The 25,237-nt window shown below is 37.4% G+C and overlaps 1 protein-coding gene across 3 annotated transcripts in view; it reads right to left on the bottom strand.

The window, feature by feature from the left end:
- Nucleotides 1-25,237, bottom strand: part of LOC114655421 (potassium voltage-gated channel subfamily H member 7-like) — a 431,541-nt gene that overhangs the window by 34,501 nt on the left and 371,803 nt on the right. For all 3 annotated transcript variants that reach the window (XM_051931419.1, XM_028806393.2, XM_051931420.1), the window contains 2 exons: nt 17,146-17,236; nt 11,371-11,625 (listed from right to left, as the gene is read on the bottom strand). In XM_051931419.1, coding sequence (XP_051787379.1) covers nt 11,371-11,625; nt 17,146-17,236 — 346 coding nt within the window. The remainder of the gene's footprint in view (nt 1-11,370; nt 11,626-17,145; nt 17,237-25,237) is intronic.

The following is a 25,237-nucleotide window of genomic DNA, read 5'->3' as shown; positions in this document are numbered from 1 at the left end:
ATGGTGGCGGCAATCTAGAATCAAATCCATCAGCATCGGGCAGAAGGCAGGAGAAAACTCTTGGCAGGATGCCAGTTAATAATAATCATCATCATCACTACTAAAACATATACAAATTTTCAAAGACAGAAGGTCAGCTCACATCTATTTATAAAAGGAGGCAACATAGAAAATTACAAGACTGGTGACATTCATTACATGAAAAAAATAATAGGAGTCAGCACAAGAGTGCAGAGGATAGTGACTAATTTGCTGAAGACTTATGAAGAAGCAACAAAAAGATCAAATAGTAGCAGAGCACATGTATCACCTGCTTTGATGTTCCAACAGCATTCATTTGGCATCTCACAGTAGAATAATTATAAAACTAACAGAAAAGCAGAAATGATTCAGAGCATGGGGTATAGATGCATACAACATTTGATCTATATGGAAATCAGTAGGTTATAGGGTGAGGGTGCAATTCTCAATTAAGGGATGTGAAAGTAGGACTTGATAAGCTATACAATACACAAAGTGAGGTGATTCATAAGAACATAAGAAATTTGACAAATGAGAGGAGACCATTCAGTCCAGCAGACTTGTTTGTTTACCTAATAGCTAAGATGTCCAAATATCCATCCATCCATCCATTTTCCAACCCGCTGAATCCAAACACAGGGTCACGGGGGTCTGCTGGAGCCAATCCCAGCCAACACAGGGCAGGAACCAATCCTGGGCAGGGTGCCAACCCACCGCAGGACATGTCCAAATATCTCATCCAGAATTTTTTTAAAGGTTGTCAAGGTTTCTGCATGCCTGATTGATTTCTACCTACTGTAATAAATTAAATCTCTATATATGGATTAGGACTGAATTCCAGTTTGAACAGAATATAAAAAGAGATACAGTAAATATCAAAATCTAATAATTATAATTAAAGGAATATTAATGGTGTTACTGAGATGTGCACAAGGCTTTTTTAGAGCTAGAGAGAAAGCCTAAGTCATTTCATTATCTGAAAGCAGTTAAAAAGGCAGATAGGACTGTGAGTTTTATATTTCAGTATGTAAAGTTCAAGTTATGAAGAAGTTCTGCTAAAAGTGCATTTTACAATAATTTCTTCAGGAAATAGACACCAGTGTGGATAACAGAAAAACAGAAAAAACAGACCTAAGAGGAGATTTGGAAGGAAATTTCAAACTGTATACATCTTCTTCATTTTTATATACCTATATATATATATATATATATATATATATATATATATATATATGTATATATATATATATATACTAGCCATGTGCAGGAAAAAAAATTACAAAACAAAACCCTTGGACATTGATTCGATAGGAACGGTCTACTCGGAATCACTGTCCGAATAGTAATTATGTGGTGGTGGAGGAGCATTTCTGCTTCTCTCTGTTCACAGTCCATCTCGTTTTCATGACGCTGTCGGTTCCTCTCACGATCTCTTCTCGACCTTTCTCCAATCTCGCAGGTTGCTTTGTGGCAATCCAAAGAGTAAGGAAAAACGAATGCTTCTTTCTTGAACTCCAAATGCCAACTGATGGAAAATCACAGAAGTGTGCCCGACTTATATACTCTAACTGCCAACTCCAAGAAGTGGGTAAACATTCGATTTGGACGAAGTGCTGCCAACGACGGTCGATAGAAATACAAAAAACCACAGTCTCGACAACGAAGCGGGTGTCGACGCCAGATCTAAACACAAAGCACGGTGTCGACGCCAGATCTAAACACAAAGAGTGCTATCGACAGTGTTTGTAAACAAAAGTAACAACCAAGGTGTTGTGTATTCAGCCAGTACAAACAGCACGTAGTCTCCTTTAGTTCAATCCTCTTTAATCACCACACTCCAACTTCATCCAACAATCCTCCCCCTCACTTCCTCTCCTCCTCCATCACTACTGCCCTCTACTGAACACAGCAGGAACACCACACAAGGCAGTGAATTCGTAGACAAACAAAGATCACGATCCAAATGAAGATTATATATAAAGATATATATATATATATATATATATATATATATATATATATATATATATATATATATATATATTGTGGCAGGTGGCCGGGGGTCACCCCTGCACACTATGTTCAGGAGGAGCAGCCTTGGACAGTGCAATACCTCCCCCTGGACGTTAGATGGCCGCCCCCCTGGGTTGGAGCAGTGCCTCGGTTTCCCACAGGGCTCCATGGAAATTGGAGTTGGGTGCAGTCCTGTTGGGTCCCGCAGGCACCGCCAGGGGGTGCTGTGTTTGGGACTCCTGAGCCCGTGTCGGCAGCCTGTCCATCACACCTGGAAGTGCAGCCAGAACTCAGTGATCAAGCACCTGGAGCACTTCCGAGTGAACTATAAAAGGAGCCAGCGACCACCACTCAGTGGCCAGAGTCGGGTGGAGGAGGGAAAGGTTGCCTGGGAGGAATGGTGGTGCCAGAGAGGGAGAGAAGAAGAGTGCTTTGCTTACTTGTGTGCTTAGTGCTTGGGACTGTGTTGTGTCTGTAGGTACGGGGAAGGTGTAGCCCACAGATGAAGAAAAATAAAAGTTTGTTAATTTTACACGTGCCTCCCGTGTCCAATCTGTGTCAGGTCAAGAGCAATATAGGGCCTCTTCTTACAATATATATATTTATACTATATATATATATATATATATATATATATATATATATATATATAAAAGTCTGACTGCACCACTGGACCAAATGAATGCCATTGTCTGTACTTTTCAATTTGAACCCAGGCTGCATGTTTTAGTAAGGTCCTATCATTGAATGACAAAGTGAAGAGAGAGGTGGGAGAAGACAGATGAAAAGTTACTTTAAAGAATAAATTTATAGCCTATAATTATGTGTCTAACAACTTACTGTGATCCATCATTCTCTATTTAACACTTTCATTTTTCAATTTCTATTTTCAGCCACTGCAGAGGAGGCTTTTCACTTTACTCTGTTGTGTGTTTTTTTAGCTTTGTTTCCATAGTAACAGGCTTCCTCTAACTGCCATCAGTATTGCTTAAAATGCCATATGAAAAGTTTTCATTTTTTTAAATTTGGAATCCTTTTTATTAATACTTTGGTAATTTTCTGCTCCTGAAGTACAATTGAACCTAGGGTGAAGACATTTCTGCTTATGTAGATTGTAGGTTGCAATGAGTCTACAATGGTGATGTATCAATTTATATACATATATTTTAATAATTACTAATACTTGGTCAAATCAAGAATATGTGGTAGGAGGTGAAATTATCAGTTCACCAAAGGTTATTATCAAATTTGAAGGAGTCTTAGAGATGTTGTCAAGAAGAATAGACTAAACCTATGGTGACCAGATGGAAAAAAGCAACAACATACCCTGAAATACTATGATCTGGGCCAAATCTGCCTGTACCAACTATTAGGGGTTGAAGTATATGAACACTTGTAAAGTCTGGTATTTCATCATTTTTGTGTTCATTCCTTCAGTGGACAACAGGGTAAAACAGAAATCCCAATAAAATCCATGAAGAGTATATATTGAAAAACAATAAAATATGAAGTATGTTTTCTGACCACTTTGTGATTGCAAATAATTTGAACTTAAAGCACGCATTTTGGATTCATACCTGCCAAGTGCCGATGCTGCCTCCTGGTCACCTTGAATTTGAATCAAATAGATTAAAAAAGGTTCAAACTTAATAAACTGACTTAACAATAAATCTACTATATAATAAAACATTTGTGTGTGTGTGTGTGTCCGGTCTCTCTGAGCAATCTGATTGGTTAGCTTAGCTTTGGGTTGATTGGTCAGTTTGGCTTTGGTGGCTTAGGTGTAGGGGTTATGATGATACAATACCTTAGGGGTGCAAAGTTTAATTCCTGATTGTGACCATTTTGTTTTTTAAATAACAAATTAAAATGGAGCATTTTGATGACAACAAAGTGATTAACTCACCAAGCAACATTGGGCCACTAAACACTAATGGGTCAACTTCAAAAATAGTAAGTGTTCACAAGAAAAGGAATGATGTTTTCACAATGGGTAAATGGAGCCTGTCTAGTCAAAAAATGGACAAGGAGGTGAGCAAAGTACCTTGAAATGACAGAGTCCAAGAATCATGGTTTTTGGGAACAGATTGAAAGAGGGTGCGTCAGTCCAGAGAGGTTCAGACACACACAAATACAGAGAAACGACATAGAAGGAGGGTACATGTAGGGACAGAGATACGAAATATTCAATATTTTAAAATCTATCCTGTTATATGTGTTTGACAGGCAATGTAGTTTCTTCTTCTTCTTCTTTTGGCTGCTCCCGTTAGGGGTGGCCACAGCGGATCATCTTCTTCCATCTCTTTCTGTCCTCTGCATCTTGTTCTGTTACACCCATCACCTGCATGTCCTTTCTCACCACATCCATAAACCTTCTCTTAGGCCTTCCTCTTTTCCTCTTCCCTGGCAGCTCTATCCTTAGCATCCTGCTCTCAATATACCCAGCATCTTTCCTCTGCACATGTCCAAACCAATGCAATCTCGCCTCTCTGACTTTGTCTCTCAACTGTCCAACCTGAGCTGACCCTCTAATGTCCTCGTTTCTAATCCTGTCCATCCTCGTCACACCCACTGCAAATCTTAGCATCTTTAACTCTGCCACCTCCAGCTCTGTCTCCTGCTTTCTGGTCAGTGCCACCGTCTCCAACCCATATAACATAGCTGGTCTCACTACCGTCCTGTAGACCTTCCCTTTCACTCTTGCAGAATGCTAGTTAAAGATAAAACATGAATGAATGATTTTGAAGGTTTATTTTTAAGGAATACATACACGCTTTCACTTGCATGTTACAGAATATCAGAACATGTGCTTTTCAAAGGTGCACACATTTGGAAATTTGTAGTATTTTTCTTTCAACTATCTAATATCTGTTTGTTAGTTACTGGAGTGCATAGAAACATTCTGGCCTAGAAGGATGGCAAAAAGAAAGGTGATTTGCTGCTTCTCTTTGAAGTGGTGTCATTTTTGCTTCCAGTTACTTCTGTTATGACCTTGTTACTATGTTATCTCACAAATTTAGAGCTTGTTGTGTACAGGACATTTACTTCTTAACTTCAAATGGGATTCAATTGTATCATCTTCAGCATTGGTCCAAAGGCTGCTGTCTGCATTTTCTACAATGGTTGTGACCCCCATCACCAGTGGCAAGATATGTTACATGTGCAAAGTATAACATTTGAAAAATTCAGGCAGCACTTGTATCACAATAAAATTACCACTACCATATTGTTCACACTGTTGTTTGTGATTGCAGAATGCAGCATGGTTAATAACTAGAAAATAACAGTTACTGATGTTAAATAACCACAAGCTATTAAAATAACTTTTACACTCCTGTTTTATACATTATGATTTTAATATGAAACAAAATATGAATTTAACGGAGATTAACCAGTCATTCAGAAGGCAGCTATCACAGGTTGACTGCCATGCTCTTCAACTAGAAGCAGGAGACAAGATCTTCTAATCATTAAGACAGCCCTCCAAAAAAAAGACAAGCAAGCTTACAGACTGACAATCAAGCATTCTTATGAAAAGAAGGAATAATTGAGCCTTTCTGGAGACATAAGATAAGATACTGTGTTTCCTGATGTTACTATTCATCCAACCTTCATTGAACCTAGTTTTATCTAATACAGTGTGGGCACTGAGAAATCAGAATATATACGAGTAGCTCTGGGCGCATGGCAGGGCCTAATCTTAGTAAATGGTGCTTTTTTAAGAAAATACATCATCTCACAAAGTGTCTTATTTTTACTTAATTTCTTGGATTCATAGATTGACAGGTTGTCAAACAAAGCCTGTGTAAATCTAAAGCAAACAAAAGGTTAAGGTCAAAGAAATTAAGTTGAAAAATTACTAACTGTACTGAGTTATTTTAAATTCAATTTATTATTGCATTTTGAGATGAAGAATCTTCTTTGCCAAGTAGATTTCTTATAATTTCTTTTGAGTTTATACATAAATATGAGAGCAAACATAATTTTGGATATATAAAGGAAAAACAAAGTGTCATAACCTGACAGTTGAGCCTGGAGGAAACCCACACATGAAAGGAACCTAGAAAACTCCACACAGAAGTCATCATTAATCATAATGTCAGAGTTAGAAGATATTATGTGCTTAGTCAAAGTCAAATATTCCTCCAATCAATGATTCTATCTCCATTAACACTAGAATCCCTGAAGCCTATGAAAAAAGTCATAATGCCAACTTAAATTCCTTTGCACCTCTTCATCAGCGTCTTTGTTTTACAAATGTGTCAGTCAGTACAAGCAGTAAGCAGCCTGCTATCCCATCACGCATCAGTCCGCTGAAGTCGAGTCAGATGCAAAAGTTTCAGAGCGAAAGTCTGTTTATCTGGTGGTGGGGGGGGGGGGGGGGGGGGGGTAAATAATATATCGTTATTTGGAATACATACATTTCATGTGTGTTCAGTGTCTACAACGATCTGGGAAAATGTAGGATGACAGGAAATGAGACGCAAGAAATGTTGAACACATAACTAAAACAGAAACACTTTTCATGTTATAGTAATAATGACAAAATGCTGATGTGAAGTGTATAATGTGTGAAGACTGAAATCCAGGAACAATCTTGGTGGTGTTCTTCCTTAATGTTAGCAACCTATTGCCTTTAACAAATGCTTAGCACTAAAATAAATATATTGTAGATTAACAATAAAATGTCCATAATTAGTTATTATCAACCATAAACAATGCAGTTTGCCTAGTAATTGACATTTTAATATTGTTGTTGTCAAGCCTATAAAAAACAATTACTGTCTTCAGCAAATACTTTTGACACAACTCAAACTTAAACTGGAAAAAATAAACAGATTTACAAAACAGAGATGAATACTGAATTATAGGAGGGTCACCAAGACCAACAAAAACTGCTAAAAAATCCATCCATTCATTTTCCAACCCGCTATATCCTAACACAGGGTTACGGGGGTCTGCTGGAGCCAATCCCAGCTAACACAGGATGCAAGGCAGGAACAAATCCCGGGCAGGGTGCCAGCCCACCGCAGGGCACACACACACACACACACGCACACACACCCACACACCAAGCACACACTAGGGACAATTTAGGAATGCTAAAAAATGTGAAATAAAATAATAAATTAATTTAAATTAATAATAAATTAATTAATAATAAATCAAAAATACCTTATCCAATATAAAAAAATATAAAAATAAACAAAAGATACTATTCAGACTTTTTTAAAAAAAAAAAAAAAACTAAATGTATTAAATGCCAGAAGGAAAAAAGATGTGTACTTTAGCAAAATACTTACATATAGCACATACAAGCTGTCCCCCCGAAACAGGACAAACTTTAAAAATTAATAAAAAATTTTTTAAAAAGTAATAATTTCTATTGAGAAGAATGTATATTGATAGCTTTTGTAGCCAAGGGCCTCTTGATATACAATATTTTTGGTTTTGCTATCAGAAACGAGAATGTAGCTATGATCTCTTTGCCAAAAATGTAAAAAGTTGGTAAGATATCATGGGCTAAGCAGAAGGTAGGTACATTCCAATGTCAAACATTGCCACTGTATCTGTTCGTGTTTAGCTCTGATGGGAGAGCGTCCCCCACGTGGAGAAATAGCACGTGGCCGTGATATCTCTGCCAATGAGCAGGTACCCTCTGAAACACACGTAGCTCTGATCTCTCTCTCAAAAACTTCAAACTTTACTCTTTAACAATCTATAGATGATAGTGTCTGCTGAACAAACAGGTATCACTAGCTAAGCGGAGGCAAGGTACACTCCAACACATGGCGAGAGGTAGAGCGCCTCGAATGGAGGCTGGGGAGTGAGTGAAGAACCTGTCTCTCAAATTCATGTGATTAAATTGATGCCGCAACCGAACTATGATGCTATGACAATCAATCGGAATGGTTAAGCAAATTATAGAAAAAAAACAGATCTATACCCATTAAGTAGTTATCTCGTGAAAAGCGGACAGACATACAGACATACAGACAGACAGAAGTTGGATTATATATACTGTATATAGAGAGAGATATCAAGAATATGTATATCTATTCTAAAAATTAAAGGAAACCATGTCTATACAGTGTATATGTTGTGATATATGGCCGGCAGTGTATCCCGGCCAATACCCCCATGCCGCTAGGTCCTCCCTGCAACACGGAGGTGCCCCAAATTCCCGCAGGGCATCATGGATATTAGATTTTTCTTTCACAGCCCTGTTGGATACCATGGGGGCCGCCAGGGGACGCTGCAGGGAGGCACAAGGATTTATATTTTCACTATAGCCTGGAAGTACTACCTCATCACGAGGATGGAAGAAATGAAAAAGAAAATGAAAATACCACAATCTGATTCTACTGTCCTTTAAGTTGGAAGATGACGATGCAAAGCCAGAAGCCCGACGGAGTACACAGCCAGCTGATGCCAATAATATTAATGTTCTGTCCTACCAGTCAACAACTATGTTGTACCAGATTAGATACAAAAAAGTACATCATCTGAGACACGTCTCTTTTGTACCCTGAAGACAAAAATTGATTCTTCCAGATGGTGGCTCCCATTGCAGACTTTTTGTGCTGACACATTGTAGCTCCTCACTTCACTACCCAATGCCCCCCTCTCTCTTCCTCCTTTTCCAAGTTAAATCCACTTTAGTCAACCAGTCCTCATCTGTGCTGTATCTCCAGATCCGCATTATGGGGCAAACCTACAGCAACCTTTTTTTCTAGTATTCATTAAGGGGAGGCACACTGCCAAAAGGCCAATAATACATGTGGCACCCACTACAATGTACACAAGGACATCAGTGGAATTTAGCAGAAGAACATTTAGAACTGAAACTAGGACGTGGTTCTTTACATATTAAGATGTGGGACTCTGGCACAAATAACTGAGCCATGTACTACTGAGCCATGAAGAAGAAACCTTAACAACCTTTAACATATCTGGATGAGAAATTCGGACAGCTTAATGATTAGCTAAACAAATGAGCAACAAATGGACCGAATGGCCTCCTCTTGCTTGTCAAATTTCTTATCTTCTTGTTCTTGTAAGATGGCATAGCTCCAAGATGGCAATGAGTGGAAGAGGACTTAAGACATTGAGGGCATCCATTGTCACAATTTAAATGATAACATTTTGTTTTCTTGTCTATTTTTGTGTCTTCCATTTGCATTTTTTGCCTATCACAGGCACCACCATTTTGTTGGTACAACTCAGCACTAGGAAGGTGAACAAAACCTGCACAATATGTGACATCATGGAGGGCAGTCATTTAAACCTTATTCATGGGTTAAGTGGTGTTGGAACTTTGTACGCATAAAGCAACGGCTTTAAAAGATAAATATATTCTTGAGCAACACAGAAAAAAAGGAAATTGCTTGATTGGCTTTGTGACTGTGAATTTTGTTTTGCCGTTGAATGAATTTGCCAACTTCTGACTTCAGTTTATTGACCATTGCTTATATGACTACTTTCTGACTTTCTCTCTTAAAAATAGCCTCTGTTGATTTATACAAATTTCTGAAACAGTCTCATTGTGTAGACTGAATCAGACCTGACTCCCATGAAAAATAGATTATTCAGTAGGGTCAGGGCTAGAGACATTGTATGTGGTCAACAGATGCTAGTGGCTGGTTACATACAGTATCTGTGTCTGTGTCATTGGAAAATTGTGTTGTGGGATTTTGATATTTCTTTTGTGAAGTATTAATCTCTCTTAATTAGCATTTTTAATCTCTATCTGACTATTTATTTCCCATACTTTAAGATATGTGACATCATGATGGAAGTTTAGCTGGCCATCAGAGAAGACATACTGTAGTTGCTTGTAGTTGATTAAGTAAGCAACATTTCAGTATGTCTGATGTATTTTAGAATTGAAAGAGTAAAAACGTGAACCTGATTGGAGGCTTCATCCAAGGAACAGAGGAGATTAAGGTCTTTTGCTGGGGGAACAATATTTGCACATATGTTCTATAAACTTACTGTATGGCAGCAAGTTTGTTCTTTTACAGTGGTATGTTCAAGGCAATAGCATAAGAACAGGAGACAAGTTAGTAGTCATAAAATCTCTGGAGGAAAAAACAGACGGAGAGAAGTTGGGTAATTTGCTGGCTATCAAGAACTTTGTCTCACACCCTCTAATATTATCTGTACCTTTAGCAAAAGCCTGATCCTGCCACTGTGCTCAAAAGATTGCCATTGCAGGCCATTCTTACCAGCTGCAATTAGATGTTACAACATTAGATCTGGCTAAACAATTAATTAATCTAATATTTAAATATGCTTATTTGAAATATATTATGGATATATTTATTTTGTGTGTTATCTTGTGTGATTTTGTGTGTCTGTTGCTGTAGCAGTAGTAATAACAGTTACTACTAATGCAGCAACATTACACTACTCTCCTGTGCCATCATAAACCAATCTGCAATGATCATTTGCATCTGAGTTTAAAGTGAAATGTTTAATGGCACCCCCAAATTTTCTAATTAGTCATATGTAATGTATATAATATGGCCGCATTGCCTTGACATTGAAAAAAATCAGAAGGAATCTTGGGAAAGGCAATTCAGAGAGAGACAGTTGTTTGTGCAATAGGTGTCAAAAATGTGAGGTAAATACAATATTCAAAACAGAACAGAAGTAATCGTCTTTACAGAGCTAGAAGGCCAAGCTATCATTGCCACCTCAGAAATGCAATACAACAGTACAGAATACTTTGTTCTTGCACAGTGCTCCTCACTGTGTGCAGGCGTAGAGTGCTGTGACAACAATTTTGATATATCTACCTAATACTGAATATGAAGAAGCTTGGCCAGATTGCTTTATGCTTTATAATGTATTGTATACTATGAAAGGGGATATGTAGAATGTTGTGTGTTTTACGGATGTTTCACACCATAGCCCAAATAAAAATTCCACTTTGGTTTGTTTTTTAAAAAGAGTAAAATAATATTAATAATAATAACAATACCAAAACATTAAACTATTTAAGATGATTAAAAAATATATGTTAAGGTATAATGCAGTATTTGGTCCTTCTGGTCCATTACCAGTGTGAGACAAATGTTTCTATTATTCTGAGCTACTTCTTTAAAATTAGTTGGTAGATTTGTCATTTTTTTTAAGGTAAAACCTTGGGATGGGATGTAAAGAAAATGAAAGGCTGGTATACTGTAAATTGTTTTTAATAATAAAATGTGGAACTATTTTTCTAAAGGCACAGATATTTTTAGAATAAACATTAAAAACAAGGTTTAAGAATTCTGTAGATTTTGCTTTCTGCCAAAGTACACAGAAATAATCAAAAATTAATGTGCCTACCTTTGAAAGAATGACTTCTTCTTTCAATCATGCTCCTGGCTGGAATCACAGATGCATCTACAAATCCAAGTTCATTTTTGTGACCTATTGCTGATGGAAACCCTATAATTGCTGGACTCATTGACTTCTTTTTGTCATCTCCAGAGGTAGAAAAAGATGAGGAACTACTTTTTCTTTCCTCAATGTCTCTCTTTGAACAGAAGGAATAGAAAACCTTGTCTTCAGGTGTTTCACCAACAGTTTTACTGCTTTCTCCTATGGGAAATAAAATAAAGCCATACCATTTGGTGCAATTCAATACAAGTGATTAGAGGAACACACAGAACATCAACTAATAAGTACCACAATACAAGAGGAAAAGAGTTCATCCCTAATATGGATGCTGTTAAGTGTGCCAATATTGTTGGGGCAAAGTAAGGAAAAAGCAAAGGTCTGAAATAGGAATAATACCATCTGAGATGGCAGCTGGCTATAGCATAGCCTAACATGACCTTATACTTTACGTATATACATACACACACTGGCATTTAAAGTATTGAATCATGTACTATTATATTAATTTTAAAATATATACTTCCCATTACTGCTTGAATTGACTGATTTATAATTTATTATTTAAATATAACTAAAAGCCCCATTTTCAGCAGCCATTACTCCAATGTCCTAATGGTAAACTCTCTTGGCTAACCCTTAATTATTCATGTTTACATTCAAATAAGTTATTAGAGAAACCTTTGTAATTCAGTTAGCACAGCTGAAATCTGTTATTCTGTTCAGTAGAGCAAGCCACTGCAAAGTGTACACTACTGTCTTGAGAGATGAAGGAAAACAGGATCTAACCAAGACAGAAAAGAAGAGGAAGACCCAGAACAGAAATTAGAAATCAGAAACCATAGAAAATATGTTTGCAAAATGAAGAATTGCTGTTGGCTTCTTCCTTAAAACAGCTCATGTCAAATCTGAGTGTTAACTGCAACAGTGACAAATAATTCAAACTTGGACTTATCCATCCATAATACACTTTTACAGTCAATGTGTGTTATTTTTCCATTTTAACCTTTTCTTTTTATTTGTCACTTTCAGATACGGCTTTTTCTTTGAAACTCTGGCTCTAAGGCCAGAATACCAGGATCATCTTTTCACTGTTGCAGATGACAGTGGTATTTGATTCCTGCTAGTCCAAATCCAAAAGTGTCTCTCAAAAATGCTATGTAAGGCTTTCCCATGAATTTAAAAATACATTTTATACTTTTCCGCAAAGGGTTTTAAGAAAACTAACCCAAATAAGAACAGCAGCTCTTCAAAACTCTCTCATACAAAGTGTGCAATCAGAACCAGATAAACAAAGTGACTCACTCGGCATTACATGGTGAACTAATGGTGGGGACTGCGCCTGGTAAGTCACATATTTCAGCACTTGAGCCGCCTAGGTGGCCACATAGACCACGAGCTTTTGATTTGTAGCCATGTGAGTCTAAATTCTATAAAATCTATTGTGTGCTTTTTGTCAAAAAGAGTTTACTGCTGACAATATCCACCTGCTCTGTTTATTTAATTTTACAACTGTTCCCATTCTCATTGCCTAGAGGTTTTTCACTGCCAGTCTACTCTATATATGTTCAGTCATTTTTTTATTCAGCTTCCCCAGTGTTTAGTCTCTTATGAAAGATCTTATGTTGCTCTGAGGACCACTGAGAGTTAGTTCTGCTGTGTACTCCATTTTGCAGGAAAAAGCTCCAGTTTCTAGAAAGTTCTAGAAATCCAAAGACTTGTACCAAGTTTTCTGTAAATTATTGTTTTAAAACATATTCTTGGGTGTTTTTAAAAGTACATTTAGATAATTTGCTTTATGAAAGATACTATACAAAAACAAAAAATTGATAAATATTTATTTATTCTTTTATAACTTGCTTATCAAGTTTATAGTCAAGGAATAATAATAGACTTAAAACTTAAAATTACAAACATTATCAAATCCTTAATTCAAGGGTGCAAAGTGGGATCCAGCCCTGGTGAAATCAACATCCAGTAGCAGGTCCCATCATGCACATTCCCATACTCACACAAGGCAAGTTTGGAATTGCTAATAAAGGCAACATTCACATCTGTGAGATGTAAGAGGGAAATGGAAATACCTGGATGAAAACTCACACAGAATGTGGATAATGTACAAAAAAATATATATATTTGGATGCAAACTTTGACCAAGAATAATGGATATGTGTGGCAGCAGCGTTAACCACTGTGCCACCATGTGGCCCTAATAAGCTTTTTTTTAACAATATTGGGGCATGCCTGTAATATTCATAGTAAATTAAAAGAATGTTATCTTTCTAGCTATTTTTGGTAGCCATTTGACCTCACCAATTAAGGTAACTTCACTTCAAAAATGAGGTTTCTTTCTTTCCCCTATAATTTGTATCTAACTAAAGAAGCAATCAGGCGGCTCAAACTTATTAATCTCCTAAAAGATATCACCCTAATAAAAAAAAAATCACTCGTACTGGAAACATCAGATTTTCCTTGTGCAAATTAAAGTAAGCTTTACTGAGGACACTAGAAACATTTAGCCCTATTGCCCTTTCACTTCACTGATATTAGCTTCCATCTACACACCCTTAGGCAAAAATGTTATTTTAGTGTTGTTAATAAGGGCTTCTTGAGTTCACATCATGATCAGGCTAAAACTGAGAATCTCATCTGGAACACTACGATGACTCACATCACTGCTGAAATTGCTGCTCTCATCAGGCAAATCCTATTCTACTTCCTTTTCTGACAGAGCTGTCAGTTTAAGATATTTTTACCTAAATCTGTGTAACTGCAACCATTTCTAATTTCACCAGTTTGCATTTATTTTGATATTATTTTTATTACTTTGCTAAAAATGCCTCAGCTAATTGTCCATATGTCTTTCTTTTACTTGTTAGGGTCACTATGATAACAGGCTGATCTGGGTGGGCCTGAGCTCCATATCCCAGTAACAACTTCAACTAATCTTAGGAAATTTTAAGGGGTTTCTAGAGCAGCTGATATACGTAATCCCCCCATTATGTCTGGGTCTCCACCCAGAAGGATGTGCATACTGTATGTCTGGCATTGGCATCATTTCAGCTATAGAAGAACTGTGTGATGGGAACTTCATGAAATGGGTTTTCATGGTTGAGCCACTGTACACAAGTCTAATATCACTTTGTGCAATGCCAAGTGTCTGCCTGGGTGCTCTGGAAGATTTGGAAATGCATTATCTGAAGTGATGAATTATGCTTCACTATCTGGTAGTCTGAGATAAATCTGCATTAAGCAGATGGCAGGGAAATGCCTCCTTCCAAACTGCATAGTGCCTACTATAAGATTTGGTGGAGGAGAGACAATGATCTGGGGCTGTTTTTAAGGTTTAGGCTTGGCCTTATTGTTCCAGTGAAGATTAGTGTAGGTCGTAATAACAGAAAAATTGGAGGTGTGTCAACTCTATATTAATACCCATGGCTTACCATGGCTTAGCAATGCAATTATCCAACATGCTCATATAAGTGTGATGGTAAAATATCCACAAACTGTTGGCCATATAGTGACTGAATTAATACCAAAAACACAAAGACATGTCTTGCTCTGCAAATTTATGGAATAAATAGTACATCAGTAGTACAGCAAGCCTGGAAACCTATATCCTAAAAAAAATTCCATATAATATATCCTAGCAGGTATAATCATAAAACATGCATGTAGAAGACTGGTAAACTCTCACAATGGCTTGGGTTTCTTTGTATTATAAAAGTGCTCATCCACTGTCCCATGGCCAGGACAAAATATACATTACTCCTCCAGGATTCACAGATGGTTGACATCTGCAGCAATGATCATCTGTGGACAAGACCAATTTTGGGATGCCAGGCAAATAATGTTGGTGCAGTGTTTGATAAGGATAATTCATGACACACACTAAAATCTAAATAACACTTCATTGCTCAAATTCAGATGAAGTGGTCCACTCCACCCAATCCCACTCCTTTATATATCTCCATCATTCTAAAAAGTGGTGATACATGAGTGCTTGTTTTACATATAATTTTTAAAAGAATACTAGAATTTTCATATTTCACTGTTTTACTTTCATTAACCTTAATGTATTTAATTAGAATTTGTGGTCATTTAAGTCCCCCGGTAAAGTCATTCAGTAGAATGTGTTAGGTTGAGGTCTTGGCTCCACATCCAACATCTCCTGCCAGCAGATAACTTTTGGCTACGTCCATCAGTATGTGCTGCCTAGAAGAATAGAAATTGTGCTGAAATCACATAAAGGAAAGGAAAAAGGTAATAAAAGAAGCAGCCTGACTATAGGGCAGCCCTTGGCTATTTGCTGTTTTTGACTTTTTTCCTTTCCCAATTTTTTTTTTAACATTTTGTACCTTTCAGCACTTCCTGTTTTTAAATCTGCATTTTGAATTTCAAACTTTAATAAATAATATATAGTATGATCCAGCTTGCTCATGGCTTTGCAGTCTCTTACTTGGCCAGGTCATACCCCCCACCTTGGCTCACGTAGTGTCGCTCTGCTGTCCATCTGCAATTGTATGACGTCCACGCCCTGCAACTTGTGACTAAAGAGCAATGTTGAGAAGAAGATAACCTGCTGTCTTTGAGCAGTGCAACTGCAACTCTAATAAGGCTAAATACTCTGAGAAATTAATGCTATCTTCTGTTACTTTTTATGTTCTCTTTTAATTTTTTTTAATCAATTACTGCATTGGACACAGTGGGTGCACTTCTCTCTCCCAGCCCCATAGGCATTAGGTCTGATTACTTGCTTGGTCAATGTCTGTGTGTAGTTTATGCACTCTTCATGTGTTTGTTAATTTTCTCCAGGCATTTTCTTTTTGTTTTCATATCCCAAATACAAGCAAGGTGTGATGACTGGTGTTTCTAAATCAACCTTGTATCAGTGAATGTGAGTGGGAGCATACTCTACAACACACCTTTGTCCCACCTAGAGTTTTTTTTCCTGCCATGTGTTTAATACTCCCTGCAGTTCTCAAAATGAATATGCAATATATGGGTGGATTAAGTGAACACAGCAGGAATATGTTCAGATAATTATGAAACATCTAAATACAACAGCCTATTTAGATATGTCACAGCAAAGGTGGATGGAAATATACTGAATCATCCAGTTACTACGTTTCTATTTGAGATTTCAAAGGACAATTTTGAACTTTAAAAAGCAAAAAACTCACTAATAGCCATGTAAATATTCAATTCTGTAATGCAAAAAATGTTAAACATCCTTGGGGTGCAGAATGGAGTAATTACAAGTTGATGACTTCAATTTGTATCACATTTCATAACAAGAAGCATATGCATGCAGCTGTGTGTCACTCATAGTAAGGGCAGTGCTTTATTTATGTGATTTATAGTTTCTTTTACTTGTATACTGTGTCTTCTCTTGTTTGCCTGAGAAAATACAGCACCCAAGTGAGTCACCACTTAAACAACAGCTGTTTACAGCTCTGAAACAGGGCCGACTTATAAGAAGCTGTCATCGCAAGCTGTTGGGGGGATTAGACAGGCTGCCAAAAAGGACCATTTTGGCTGCTACTTAAAATCATCAGGCAGTTTTAAGAGAGTCAGAACACCTCTGCTCTGGTGCATCTACAGTACATTTATCCATGTGTAAACAGGAGTGGACAGTCATTTAAAGCATATCAGTCAGCACAAATGCTTTGTACTTTATGTGGATGAATTTTAGAGCATTTTATTAAAGCATAAAAGACTTACCTGCATCTGTTTTCCGTTTAAAAGAAATCTTCCTCCTTCGAACTTTTGAATCTTCCCCTTCTGAATCAATGCTTTGCATAAAGGTGGAAGGCTATAAAAAATTTTAAATAAATAAATTGTCACAAAGTGAGATATACAGTATATGCATCTTACTCTGTCAAAATAAACAATCAACTGAACTGCACAGCCTACCTCCCCAGACTGGACTCTTACATGGCGATTTTCTAATAGCATTTTGTTAGCTGTTTCTCTCTCTATTTTCAGATAGCATAGCAGCCCTTCAGAGATTTCAATGGCTTCCTGCAGCTTTGTCAAGGTTACTCTATAAAGACTCCTTCTTCACCAGCACACACTGCTTCAGAAGTCAAAATGTTCAAAGCCTATGTAAAGGTTAGCTTCTCAAATGTCTTATAACATTTAACTCTTTCTTACATCATCTGATGTGTCCCAATTAACTTTTATACCCTGTATTTAACCCACATTTGTTTTTTTTCACAAAAAATAGCATAACCTCTAGTTAGACTTTGTTTTTGTACAATTCAATATGTTAATTTTAATTAGAGTATGCAAATATCTATGTTACATGTTATATTCTGCATAGTTTTTGCACAGTAGTTTCCCTTTAGGAGTCATAAATCTATCTATCTATCTATCTATCTATCTATCTATCTATCTATCTATCTATCTATCTATCTATCTATCTATCTATCTATCTATCTATCTATCTATCTATCATACAGTGCCTTTCATCTCTATCTATCTATTATATATTGCCCCTTCTGTGTATTATACAATGTCTTATCTATCTGTGTATCATTGAATTTTGGACTGTAAAACATTTTCCTGTTCATTTTCACTACTACAGGACCACAGGGAAAGTGGAACCTATTCAAACAGCATTGAGCACAAGGCAGGAACTATCAATGGATGCCTTGTGTCCAGGGTTGAGAATGACCAAGTAACCCATCATGAACATCTTTGTAATGGGGGTTGGGCAGTTAAAATGAATGTTGAGACATGCAGTAGATACGTGGTCCACTCAGTCAACTGGATGGGAACTAAATCCTCAATGCCGAACAATATAAAACTGTAACAGACACAATCTCAGACAATTAAACACTGCAGCTTTTACACACATGTACACATATATCTGAAATACAGTGAGTTCATTAGTTTACATACCCTGGCAAAATCTGTGAAATATTGGCTATTGTTTGGAAAATATAAGTAATCATGCAGAAAGTTTTCCTTTTAATTAGGGAATGTGCTCAGGTGAGGTAATTTATTATCACATAATTGTGTGTGCCCTTTTTAAATCATAAAAATAACTGAAATTACCTTGGGCCAGAAGTTTACATACCCTTGAATGTTGGGGCTGATAATGTACACACAAGTTGACACACACATGGGTTCAAATTAAGGGTAATTAAGGGACAGTGTCCACACCTGTGACCTCTTTGATTGCAATCAGTGTCTGTGTATAAATTGTCAGTTTAAATTCATTCAGAGCTGCACTGACTTTGCTGAATACCAGGCCAAGGGAAAGCAAAAGAACTGCCAAAGGACTCCCAAGAAATTGTTGATTTGTATAAATCAGTAAAAGAATATAAAAAGATATCTTGAAATCTGAAAATGACTGTCAGTAGTGTTCGAACTCTGATAAAAAAGTTGAAAGTTGGGAGTTCTGTTGTTACCAGGTCACAGTCAGGTAGACCAACCAAGATTTCAGCCACAACTGTCCGGATCATTTGTTGAGCTATCAAGAAAAATCCACAAGTGATGTTGGTATTTCAAGATGCACAATAAGGAGGTACTTGAACAAAGATGGGCTGCACGGTCAAGTTGCAAAAAAAAGCCTTTACTGTGCCAAAAACACAAAAGAGCCCACTTACAATGTGCCAAAAAGCATCTAGACATGCCTCAAAAGACCAGAATTGAAATATATGGTCACAACCATAAACACTATGTTTGGAGAGGATGACAGAGGTACACCATCCCTACTGTGAAGCATGGAAATGAATCTCTGATGTTCTGGGGATGTGTGAGCTACAGCAAGTTTATCATTCAGAGGCTACAGCAGAGAAAAGTGAAGGTGCTGGAGAGTGGCTATCACAGTCTCCTAACCTCAATTTCATTGAGCCACTTTGGGGAGATCTCAAACGTGCAGGTCATTCTAGACAACCCAAGAATTTACGGGACCTGGAGGCCTTTGGCCAAGAAGAATTGGCAGCTCTACAGCATGAGAAAATTAAGGGCCTCATCCACAACTATCACAAAAGACTGCATGTCATCATTGATGCTAAAGGGGCAATAAACAGTATTAGGAACTACGGGTATGCAAACGTTTGAACAGGGACCATTTCACTATTTTCCTTATTACAATGTTTTGTTTAATGGGTATGTTATCCTGTGATGCCTTACAGTTTAATTTGGATTCCATTCAAAGTAAATGAAGTGTCATTTGTCAGTCATCAGTCATCTTTTCTTTAGAGTATGGTACACATCTCACAAATTCTGCCAGAGTATGTAAATGTATGAGCACAACTGTAAATAGGCAGTAAGAAATGAATATATATAATAATGTCTGTACTTTTTGTATCTAATGTTCTCCAAGATGAGAATGATAGTAACGGAAGCTTAAATCTCCAAAAGGCAGAAGAAATTAATGTCAGTAGACCATGGAGGAAAGTAAAATACCAGTAGACTAATTTATACACCCATTCACTCATGAGATACCGTTTGAAATTCAGGATAGAACATTAATGCAGTGACAGTTGTGTCCAAATGCTTATTGTTAAGTCAAATTTGTTCAGTGTGAACGTTGAACTTCATCAAGGCTATGGCTTGCCACAACTCTCATTGGTAGTTTTTATGGACAGGATATCAAGGTGCAGCCAAGGACGTGAGGATGTCCAGGTGGGGAAGCTAGAGATAGCATTGTTGCTTTATGTGTTGACACCTTTTATTGGCTATCTAAAAAGATTACAATATGCAAGCTTTCAAGCCAACTCAGGCACCTTCTTGCCTGAGTTGCGTTGAAAGCTTGCATATTGTAGATGATTTTGTCCTCTTTGCTTAAGCTTTCTGAGCCCTTCGGCATGCACTTAAGCAATTCACTTCTGAGTTTGAAGTGGCTGGGATGAGGATCGGTGTCTCCAAGGCAGAGGTCATGGTCTTCACTCAGAAATAAGTGGATTGCTCTCTCCGTGAGGTGGGGAACAATTGCCCTTAGTGGGGGAGTTCAAGCATCTCAGGATCTTGTTCACAAGTGACAGAAAATGGAAGCGTGATTGTAACAGTGTCAGCTGTTCCGGGGGCACTGAACCAGACTGTGGTGGTGAAGTGGGAGCTGAGTCTAAAGACTAAAACTCATGGTTTACTGCTTGAAATGAGACTGCATGTACAAGTGGCAGATCTGCGGTTTCTTCGCAGGGTGGCTTGGTAGGGTGAGAAGCACAACAATTTGGGAGAGCCTCAGAATAGATTTGTTGCTCCTCCGGATCAAAAGGAGCCAGTTGAGGTGGCTTGGGCATATCGTAAGAATGCCCCATAGGCGGTATGCCCTAGAGCCGCCCTGGGTACATTCCACGGGGTAGGGATCCTGCAGAAGACACAGAACATGCCAGAGGGATTATATCTCTTGGCTGGTTTGGGAATTTCCCAGGAACAGCTGAGGTCTGTAGCAGGGGACCAGGAAGTCTGGACTGATCTGCTTGGCCTGATGTCATTGTGACCCTCACCAGGATCAATGCTTTCAAATAATGAGATAAGATAAAAAGAACTATGGGAGGCTGGAGTTAAACTCTTAATATACTACTCCACAATGATGATTACTGCCAAAGGTGTACAGTTTATTAAATATAGACATGCATTATTAAATGAATGAGCCCCTAATGTGTCATTCTAATATGTGAACGTGGTTCCTTTATTAAAAAGCTGAATATAAATAGCTGTAAAACAACTGAACAATAAATCTGTCAGTTTTGAAAAGAACCAAAACAAAATAATAATAATACTGTATTAAACAGAAGTAGTCTAAATACAGTATATGGTTAGATACGGTATAAGTTTGTCTAATGAACTTGCTGGAAACAAATGTTTGGCAAGTAAGCATTTTCATTAGGCAGATTTTCTTATATCAGTCCCTGTGAGTATGATATTGATTTCTTTGCAGGGTGGCTCAGCTCAGCTGACCTGGGTTCTTTATCTAGCCACTGCCGGTGTGCAGTATACATGTAATCCCCATGCTGGAGTATGCTTTCTCCCGGTCTAGATAACAGCTAAATTGACTTTAAATTGGCCCCATGAGTGTTTAATTGAGCATGCTCTGTAATAAACTGGCATGCCATCCAAAACTGATTCCTGCCATGCATGAGATGTTGCCAAGACAAATTTTAGTTCACGATAACCCTGGTCAATTGTACTGTAATTCAACAGTTTTATGTCAGACAATTAACAACCCTGTTGTTCTACAACTGGACTACTTTCCTAGCTTATCACAATGTGAAAATGAAGGGCAACTTGCAACTCTGAAAGTTGAGAAGCGGGAAGTCTGTTGCTATATATATTTATATATTTTTTGCAACTGTATAAAGTACTTTCTAAGCACCTCTTCAGCTTTACAAAATTGATATATATGGTGTCTTATGCCTGTCTCTTAATATTAATTGAGCATCATTCCAATGCCATAGTGTATCTAACTATTGTTGCTGACCATGTGCATCCTTTTACAGTCACTGTTTATCGTTTTTCATTTGGATACATCCAGTAGGATTGTGTGCTAAGTCACAAGGCATGCATCTTGTCAAGCTGCTTTCACAAACAAGACAAGGACTACAGCTGACCCCAGTGGCCACACAGTCCCCAGATCTCAATCCAACAGAGGACCTTTGGGATAAAGTGAAACAGGAGAGTCACAGCATAACTTTGTGTCTGAAAAATCTGCAGAGAATGTATGATGCTAATAATCCAGCATGGGCTAAAATCCCCAACTTATTGAATTCATGCCTCAAAGAATCTAATTTGTTCTGTAGGCAAAAAGATGTTCTACCCTATAGATGGTGAGCTATATTATGCATGTACATTTTATGCTAGACTGAGCGGCTGGTGTACTGTGTACTGCTGATGCCACCTCAGTTTCAATGAGGCACAGTCATTTTCTCAGACTGACATGTGGTTTGGAGAACAAAGAAAGGGTCTAAATACTGGAAGAGTAGGAAAAAAAATTAACTTCCTGTTAGGATTTTCACACACCACAGTCTGTGGAGTTTATAAAGAATGGCGTGACTAACAAAATATCCAGTGAGCCATAGTTCTGTGGGCAAAGTCACAGTCCCCAGATCCTAATCCAGCAGAGTATCTCTAGGATGAGATGAAACAGGAGATTCACAGCTATGAATGTATTGCTGAGAGAACTACAATAACTTTGTGATTTTATCAAGTCAGTGTGGTCCAAAATCTCTAAGTAACATTTCTAGCCTTTTTTAAATCCATGCCTGAGAGAATTTGTTTTATTTTGGAAACAAAATGAGGTCCAAAGCTGTGGTAGATGAGCTTAATAAAGTGACTATGGAATAAATGTCTTTGAATACTGTACATTATGGTGAGTGATGTGGCATGACTTGGTAGTGCAGTGGTTACTGCTTATGCCACCTCTCAGTTTTCATGACACTAGGTTCCATTCCCTATAGTGATTTTCTTCCCATTTCCTCCTGAGTTTTTCTCTGTCTACTACTGCTTTACTCTCACATCCCAAAGACATGCATGTTAAGTTATTTAAATATAAACTTGCCCATTATGAGTGAACCCTGAGATGGATTAATGTACCACCAAGGTTGGTTCCTTCCTAGTACCATGTGGTGCTGAAATGGATTTCACCCCTCTAGAATGAAGTAATTAGATTAGGCAGTAGACAGATTTATGTAGTAAATACATGAATAGAATTGCATATGTTAATTTTTATTTTAGCCCTGTGGTGGGCTGGCACCCTGCCTGGGGTTTGTTTCCTGCCATGTGCCCTGTGTTGGCTGGGATTGGCTCCAGCAGACCCCCATGACCCTGTAGTTAGGATATAGCGGATTGGATAATGGATGGATGGATGGAATTTTTATTTTAAAACATAAATGTTGGTAAAGTGTAATTACTTCCACCAGAACCAGTAACTACATGTGTGATAGCAATGTCTCTTTAATCAATTAATGCAGGAGTAGAAAACACTTTGTTACCAAATATGAGACTTGCTCCAATAGCTTGGGTTATCCTATAGACATTTTTTTAATTTTAATTAGAAGGGATCCACAAAATTCTATCTCTGTTACTTTCCTTTTCTAAATACATGATCAATATAGTATTTATATTATATTAATGCGTTATGTTAATAGATATAGTTGAAACTTGAAATGACACCTTATTAGAAATACTTGGGACTCATTGTGGACTTGCCACTCATCACATCCTGACAGAAGCAATTAACAAGACAAAGAGGATGCTGGGGCACATAGCACAATGTGCAGAGTGCACGTCAATGGAATGGAAGGGACTCTGTCCTCACAGGTGGCGCAGTGGTAGTGCTGCTGCTTTGCAGTAAGGAGACTGTGGAAGATTGTGGGTTTGCTTCCCAGTTTCTCCCTGTGTGGATAGCACTTTGAGTACTGAGAAAAGCGCTATATAAATGTAATGAATTATTATTATTATTATTCTGTGGTTATACAATGCATTGAAGGCATATCACCTGGAATACTGTGCTAAGTTCTGGTCTCCATATTAGCAAAACAGAAAGTCCTAAGAAGAGCAACTAGACTGGGACTTCAGGATATAAGTAATGAGGAAAGACTGAAGCAGTTGAATCTTTGCAGTTTAACCTCCTTAGTGTTGCATTTTATTCCAAAAAAAAACATGTAAAAAACATTGCATTTTTTTTGCATGAAAAATTACATTTTCATTAAATCTCAAAAGTATAATAATGATGCAAATAATAATAGTAATGATGAATAAAACTAATAATATGAAATGAACAATAATAATAAATAGCAATAATAATACTACTAATTATGCCAAAACAGTATACAATCTCAAAATGAGTCCTTTGTGTGGTAAATCTTAAGCACGGTGAAAGACACAATCCAGCATCACAGTTGGGACAATAATAGCTTGCTTCTTTTCGGATTTCCTTTCCAGATTTATCAGTTTTTGAACAGCACACTGCACAGGTACAAGTTGGAGTTAGTATTTTTTCTGTTGGAAGTATATAATCAATAAAATGTCTACCAATAAGACGCTCTGGACTGATCTGCGATGTGCTGGCTCGACCACATCTCTTTAACTGTAGTGTGGACAGTGGATGTGTGGCAATGATTTGTTCTACATGCTGGCATGTAAAGTTTACCTGAGATACAGTTTCACCATCTTTTTGTTTGCAGAAGACAAATGCATTCCAAATGCACTGTTCCGCCAGATGACGAAATATCTTTTTGTAGTATTTCTTTTGTTGCCTCTGCATAATGAGATAGAAAGTCAATTCTTGATCTGCATGATCTACGCTGCCCATTGTGCTATTGTAGTTGGCCACAGCACAATGCTTCGCAACCTGCTTGTTGTCAATGCTGATCTTTTCCTTAATAATTGCTTCCATTAATTTTACTATAATGCTTTTTATACAATGGGATAATATTTAATAGGCTCCAGTCTTTAGGAATCTCCCCATTGTGCAGAGATTTTTGAAAAATATGTGCCAAAGGTTTATATATATATATACATATGCTCACTAACTTCCTTAAGTACTTGAGATAAATGTTATCTGGTCCTGGTAATGTGCTAGATTTCAGTCGATGTAATCCTAGCAGAACTTCCTCTGCAGTTTTTAAGTCACTAAGTAACTCCTTAGTAGTTTCTCTTACTTTTTAACTTGAATGTTCTTTTACCACTAAAATACTGAAGGAATTACTTTGGACCATCTTTCTCCTTTTCTACAATATTTCTCTCCACCTGTCTTTTAGCGGTCCTACTATCCTTTTGAATCTTTTTAATTTTAAAAATGGGCTGAACTGCACAAAAACAAAACCATGCTGATTTCCTGTGAGACCGTGAGCATATG

The sequence above is a fragment of the Erpetoichthys calabaricus genome, chromosome 8, assembly GCF_900747795.2.
Source record: "Erpetoichthys calabaricus chromosome 8, fErpCal1.3, whole genome shotgun sequence".
NCBI classification, from domain to species: Eukaryota; Metazoa; Chordata; class Cladistia; order Polypteriformes; family Polypteridae; genus Erpetoichthys; species Erpetoichthys calabaricus.
Note: the sequence above shows the minus strand (reverse complement) of the source record. Positions and strands in the feature narration are given on the sequence as shown.